General features: G+C 38.5%; 1 protein-coding gene across 1 annotated transcript in view; it reads left to right on the top strand.

The window, feature by feature from the left end:
* The window catches only part of LOC138355637 (apical endosomal glycoprotein-like), an 8,798-nt gene continuing 1,415 nt past the window's right edge, over positions 1 to 7,383 (top strand). Inside the window, exons 1-6 of the mRNA XM_069310955.1 lie at positions 1 to 195; positions 2,434 to 2,636; positions 3,091 to 3,258; positions 4,388 to 4,546; positions 5,338 to 5,572; positions 7,014 to 7,240. Coding sequence (XP_069167056.1) covers positions 105 to 195; positions 2,434 to 2,636; positions 3,091 to 3,258; positions 4,388 to 4,546; positions 5,338 to 5,572; positions 7,014 to 7,240 — 1,083 coding nt within the window. The 5' untranslated portion in view covers positions 1 to 104. The remainder of the gene's footprint in view (positions 196 to 2,433; positions 2,637 to 3,090; positions 3,259 to 4,387; positions 4,547 to 5,337; positions 5,573 to 7,013; positions 7,241 to 7,383) is intronic.

Here is a 7,383-nt window from a genome sequence, read left to right as displayed (position 1 = left end):
TGGCCCGCCGAGCAGCTTAGCAACTCGGGCTGGAGTTTGGTGGTGCTTCACAAGAGTCTGTTTCAGTGGCGAAGATAAGAAGGACGACTTGGAAGGAAAGTGTGATGATGAGAGTGAGGCTGAGAACAGCAGCAGACTCCCTGATTGTGCTGACCTGCCTCTTAGCGCTGCTTCCATCCCATGCCCATATTCTTGGTCAGTTAAACAATTACAAACTCATTACTAATATATGCGAGAGAACGGTGTATGGATGATGTGTGTGTGTGTGTGTGTGTGTGTGTGTGTGTGTGTGTGTGTGTGTGTGTGTGTGTGTGTGTGTGTGTGTGTGTGTGTGTGTGTGTATGAGTGTGTGTGCGTGCGTGCCTTCGTGCGTGCCTTCGTGCGTGTGTGTGTGTGCGCCAGTATAAAAAAAAATTTGATCAAATGGTTCTAGCACGAATCTTCTTTATATTTGCTATGTTCTTCTCTACGTGAGAATGAGGTTGAAAAATTAACTCTCCAAAGTTTATTTTACAGTTTTATATGACCCAAAGGTAAGAGGTACGTTTCGTTGAATCTGTCAACATTTTCAAAGGCAGACGTTAAGGGAAGTATCAGGATAAAGCGCCAAACTATTACGACTATATAGCACTGGGAAGGGGTCAGGATTACGATTTAGGATGGGACGGGGGGGGGGAAGGAATGGTGCCCAATCACTTGGACGGTCGGGGATTGAACGCCGACCTGCATGAAGCGAGACTGTCGCTCTACCGTCCAGCCCAAGTGGTTGGGTTCAAAGGCAGAGATAAAGTGCATTCAATTTAGATTGATTGATGAAGATTAAGCCACCCAAGAGGTGGCACGGGCATGATTAACTCGTTAGTGGTATATATATTTTTTTAGTGAATTTAATTTTTGGTCGTTCAGTTTAGCTGTTGTTATAGATTCAGCTACTCGGAACAAGTTCCAAGTAGCACGGGCTATGGTGAGCCCGTAACTTACCTGGCACAGGAGCGGGGCAAGAAGCACGGGGTATGGCTATGGTTAGCCTGGGGTCAGTTTAGCTGGAACAGTCAAATATATAACCAAGAAGTATGAGGTGAAGTAAGGTGTGGCATGAGCCAATAGGTTTTCTGCAGTGCGCTTAATACGTATGCTGCTAATGGCAGTATGTGCTGGATATTCTGCCTTGATCATACAGATGGTAGAATGCACTTGAGCGGGAGCTGGCTGTGAAATATTTGGCTGAAATTGTTTGATGTGTTGCATATCGCCGGCATCTGATCATCTTTTGTTGCATCTGTCGATTATTTTGGTGTCGTTGGTTAGGATATCTCTAGTGATGATCTATGCAGTAATCATATGTTCTTTGATGGAGTCTTGTTGTTTGTGCATTGTCAGGCACCTTGAAATATATGTTGTCTTGCCTATATACTGAGATCGTTCCGGCTGACAGTCCCAATGTGGATATATCATAAGCGACATTCGTCTCTTTTGCTAGGTGCTAGGAGAGTTCCTCATGAGCAAATTAGTGGTCTTCTTGATCCTGTAGTAGACTGTCAACACTATCTTCTGGTTGGTGTCAGGAGGGGTCACGTTTCTATCAATGTTTATCAGGACTCTCTTCTCCGTTTTGCGAGCTGTGGAAAAGATGGTCTTACAGAATAATTTAATGGGAGTGGGAGATACTGTGGTGTTGGTCGTTTCATTTGCTCCAATAGCCAGAATATGGTGGGGAGTTCGACTGTGGTGGTACGTCTGTCAAATAATAACGCAGGCGCCCTAAGGCGCGAACAGAAACCTCGCGTTCAGTAAAACGGCAAATGCTGACTTAATCCTGATTTTCAATAAGAATGCTGACTGCTAAAGCAAGGCCTCTCGATCCTTTTGACTTTACTCTCACTGATACCAGCCGCTCGGGGGTGCGAGACGCAGGGGGGAGAGAGAGTATCACATGTAATATGTTGTGACGACAATAATTACATTTTTTGTTATTTATATTTATATTGAATTAATTTATTTAAAATTGATTGATTTAAATTTAATTATTTTTTAAATGTATTTATTTAAAATTGATTTATTTAAATTTAAGTAATTTATTTAAAATGTATTTAATTTAAATTGATTTATTTAAATTTAAACTATTTAAATGTAACAAAAATAATTGTAACAATTTAAATTTAAAAAATTTCAATTTAAATTGAAAAATTAACTATTTATTATTTTTTATTTACTTTAAATTTACAATTTAAATTTATAAACTTGAATTTAAATGTAATTTATAAATTTACATTTAAATATAATTTATAAATTTAAATTTAAATGTAATTAAAAAATTTAATTTAATTTAAAATGTATATATTTATGGTTTAAATGTATATATTATATATAATCATTTTAATTTTGTTTATTTCCATAGTAAGATGCTAGATTATTTTCTGGTGTATTGAACAGAGGGATGGACTTGCGAGACGGAGGGCGGGAATGTGTGTGGATGGTCAGTGTCTGGGGCATCACAGGTGGGAGAGGACCCACCTGCCCCTCCCACCTCCCACACCCACGTCTTCTCCCTGGCAGCTGGCACAGGTGGTGGTGATAGCGACGGTGTAACCGGCAAGGCCACTAGTCCTGTTTTTCTTCCCTCCCGCCTCTGCAAGGTTAGAATATGTGATGAAAAAGGCACATTGTTCCAAACTATATAGTTTTTTTTTATTAAGAGCAGGCCATATGTAATGCTTAAAGTAAAATAAATCATAAACTCGCAATTTAGCAGAAATACGCTAAGTTTTTGCAATATTCGTTTTCAAGAGGATCTGATTGAGAAAGAAGGCAACAACCCAACTTAATTTTTTCTAAGTATAGTATATATAAGTACCAAATTAGACCTAAGATTGCTTATGTTAAATCCTGGATTGCTTATTTAGGCCTTTGATAGGTTAGGATAAGCCTATTTCTTTTTTTGTTATGCCCTTTAGGATGTCAGTAGAATGAAACAGACCTTTATTGGGTATAATAATCCACATTTTGTACATTTCAGCCATATTAGGTATAGGTACTATTATTTTTGGAGGATGGGAGGTGGATAATTTACTCATGAAAACATTTTAACAGTTGGACATGTACCACTGGGTGCGTGGAGCGACCTCCCTGCTGCGGGTTCATCAGGTGGAAGCCTCCAGCGGTCGGGTCCTCAGGAAGAGGACCATCTTGGGCACTGACACACCAACACCCTCCTGGACTCACAAACAAATTCACCTCTCTTCTACAGTGCCATTTTTTGTAAGCATTTAACACGTTTGGATTTGGCTTCCAAGCTCTCGAATATTGATTTTGGTTTTACCGATAGTAGCCTAGTGAAGATGATTGCCGATATTTTATGTGGCTGCACGGGGCTCCTTCAGATGCAAAGTGCTCCTTTTAGGTGCAAGGGGGCCAGAATGAGCTTTTATTTCTGTTTTATCTGAATATACTTTTCTTTGATACTGTATACCCATTCATTGGCTCAGTAGTCGCTTGACAGATAAGATACAACATGCTGTTGTTATTTGGGTAACAATTAAACTTATCACAGATCAGTTCATTCATCAATAAAGTAGAATTCAGCAAACTTCCAATTTAAGATTCAATAGTTGCACAGGTCAAGCCGATAGATGATTTCGTTCTAAACATTAAGAAGCATGTCTTGCGTGAAGTTTCAACCTCTTGTGAACCAATTTATGCAATTTCCGACTCGCTTGGTAGATAGATCACTCAGGACTTCGTATACACGCATCCTGAAATTCTTCTACCCAGACGTCAGATACAGGCCTAGCAGAACATTTCTGATGTAGCAGCACACTGCCAGTTGCTTGAAGTTGCTTTACCATCGCCCAAGTGATGGTAAAGTGTTGCTTTAACATCGCCCTTTGTAGGTACAGTTTTTTTTTATAGTTCCCCCGAAAACGTCTCTGAACTGTAACTAAAGATTTGGCTTCCCACAGCCACAACACTCACATTGTTGTCTCCTGTGCTGATGTAATTGTGCCTATTTGTAGATGATCTGCGAAATGACTAAACCAATGTCATGAGTTGTGTTATTAATTATTCCAAACAATATTAAGCCTAAAATATTGAATTTAAAAAGGCTTATAATGTGGCGAATAAAATATGGACACCCTGTATGTTGTTGTCAGTAAGGGGCTGTACTTTCTGCAGTGAACTGTACAGAGTTCACTGTACTGTAGTGAACTTTTTCGTGTGGTTTTTATAATACAGCTGGCAGGAAGGTCAGTCTGGAGGATTAGTGACGCATACTCACCTTCGGTACACTTGAAGTTAAGAAGACTTTAGTAGATACGAAGCTTCATCTGAGGCTTTTAGAAATACTTTTTGCTTTTTGTTTATTCTGAAGTATGATATTAACATACAGGTGCTACTGAAGGGTGAGGTGGAGGCTGGTGGTAATGTGGTAGTGAATAACTTGACCCTCAGCGCCCACTGTCAGCCTCACCCATCGCCTCCCCTAACTCGCTGCAGCGATGACCAGTACTCCTGCTTTTTTGCTGATGTCTGCATTCCAGAGACAAAGGTAAGAGGAATTGTGTTATCATTTAACCATAAACATAGAGTTAATCATAAATTACAAAAATATGCTTGTTTTGATGTTGCAAAAACCATAATCATGATTTTTTATCATGATACGTATTTTATATCTTGTATTTTTATCGTTTCCAATATTAATTGGAAATTATATATATATATATATATATATATATATATATATATATATATATATATATATATATATATATATATATATATATATATATATATATATATATATTTATATATATATATGTCGTATCTAGTAGCCAGAACGCACTTCTCAGCCTACTATGCAAGGCCCGATTTGCCTAATAAGCCAAGTTTTCCTGAATTTATATATTTTCTCTAATTTATTTCTTATGAAATGATAAAGCTACCCATTTCATTATATATGAGGTCAATTTTATTTTATTGGAGTTAAAATTAACGTAGATGTATGACCGAACCTAACTAACCCTACCTAACCTAACCTAACCTATCTTTATAGGTTAGGTTAGGTTAGGTAGCCGAAAAAGTTAGGTTAGGTAGGTTAGGTAGTCGAAAAAACATTAATTCATGAAAACTTGGCTTATTAGGCAAATCGGGCCTTGCATAGTAGGCTGAGAAGTGCGTTCTGGCTACTAGGTACGACATATATATATATATATATATATATATATATATATATATATATATATATATATATATATATATATATATATATATATATATATATATATATATATATATATATTGTTGTTGGAATAGAACCATTTTTTTTATTTTATATTCCAGGTATGTGATTTCACTGTAGATTGCCCACAAGGTGACGACGAATCCACATGCCCTGCTACGGACTTCGAGAATGGCCTGTCTGGTTGGTTTGACGCAGGATACAATGACACCACTTACTTATTTCAATGGGTAATGGCAAAAGATGCTCCTTATCCTCAGGGAACTGCCCTAGACTACGATCATACATATTTAAATGGCACCGGACATTTTATGTGGGCACCCGGTTCGTCTTCAGGTAAGATATAGCTGTAAATATATAATAATAATAATTCATTGTGTCGGGGGGACAGGCAGCCAGTGTGTGTATATATACATGTTAGGCTTATATTGAGGTTCGCTAGGGTCGATACCCCACAGGCTGATATAATTCCTGGGTACCCATTTACTGCTAGGTGAACAGACGCATTCGGTGAGAGTAAACACGCCTCAACTATTTCTGTCCAACCCGAGATTCGAACCAAGAATTCTCGACTGTGAGTCAAGAACGAACCCTGTGGTACCGGAACCCACACATGTAATTCTGTCTCCTTCAGAAGTGTTTTATGCAGTTATCAATATCATTAATAGTCGCACAATAATTCATATGCCTTTTATATTAGTATATTTGTAAACCAACTCGGCACATGTGTTTCTTTGTCATACTAACAAATGTGGCAACACTAGCGAGTTCCCAACTAGTATTTTTTCTGCTATGAAAACAAAATATAACCTGGTTAATTAAATACAAATCACTGAAAATTATATATAACGAAAGTTACATAATTACAAGGGATATTGTTGAGGATTTGTGATTCTGCCATTTTTTGCCGGCAAAATTAAAATATAAAAACTGTTTCAAGCTTTTATTTGTACTTCTTTAGTTTTATCTGGTGTGGTGTAAATTTCACAATGCACAATACACAGGGTTAAGTACAGTAGGCTTCGTTCCGAACTCACAATCGGTAATCCTGGGTTCGATTCCCGGGCGGAACAAAAATAGTTTGACACTTTCCTTTCACCTAATGTCTTTGGTCACCTAGCAGTAAATAGGTATCCGGGAGTTAGGGAACTATTGTGAGGTTTCATCCTTGGGATGGGTCAGTAGTTCGACCTTGGGAGCCGGTCGGCCGAGCGGACAGCACACTGGGCTTGTAATCCTGTGGTCCCGGGTTCGATCCCGGGCGCCGAAGAGAAACAATGGGCAGAGTTTCTTTCACCCTATGCCCCTGTTACCTAGCAGTAAAAATAGGTACCTGGGTGTTAGTCAGCTGTCACGGGCTGCTTCCTGGGAGTGGAGGCCTGGTCGAGGACCGGGCCGGAAAGCCTCGAAATCATCTCAAGATAACCTCAAGATAACCTTGGGAGCCCTCGTTACAAGCCTAAAGTTTACACATACACAAACTCCCTGTCATCGATAAATTTAATAAAATTAAATCAACAGACTTTGCAAAGTTACCAATTGATATTCCGAAAAAATCATGATTAATTATTTTATTAGGAAGAATTTAATATTCTTTGTGGCTCGTGTGGAATATTTTCTTGGCTGGTGTCAGGAAATTACGGACACTATCCTCGACCGCCTAATGCGATCAAACCATTTCTTAGTTACTATAATTTCTGGTGTTATCAGCATCAGTGTTGTTACAGTTATTGTGCATTTAGCACAGTATTAATAGCCGAGTGTTTCTCCCTGACAGATGATAGTCCAGCAACAGCCATACAACAGTCCACAGTGGTCGGGCCGGTCATCGTACCGTGTACCATTGTCTTCTGGTACCAGCGTATCGGTACCAACCCTGATCTCAGGCTCATTTTAAATTCAGAATCGGATAGCTATATTTTTCAAGTATATGCACCGGCTAATCTGAATTTAAATTGGAAGAGATTTGAGTATCCGATTGGAAGCTATGATGAAAAAATCTACGTAAGTGTGTCATATTTATATTAATTTGTTGTAACATGATAACAGGACAATATTGCATGATGTAGGTGCTCGTGTTACTGGATCTATCTCGGGCGCAGGTTTGGATTAGGATGTTCCAAGGAGATAACATAAGCAACAGAAGT

The sequence above is a fragment of the Procambarus clarkii genome, chromosome 68 (assembly GCF_040958095.1).
Source record: "Procambarus clarkii isolate CNS0578487 chromosome 68, FALCON_Pclarkii_2.0, whole genome shotgun sequence".
NCBI lineage: Eukaryota > Metazoa > Arthropoda > Malacostraca > Decapoda > Cambaridae > Procambarus > Procambarus clarkii.
Note: the sequence above shows the minus strand (reverse complement) of the source record. Positions and strands in the feature narration are given on the sequence as shown.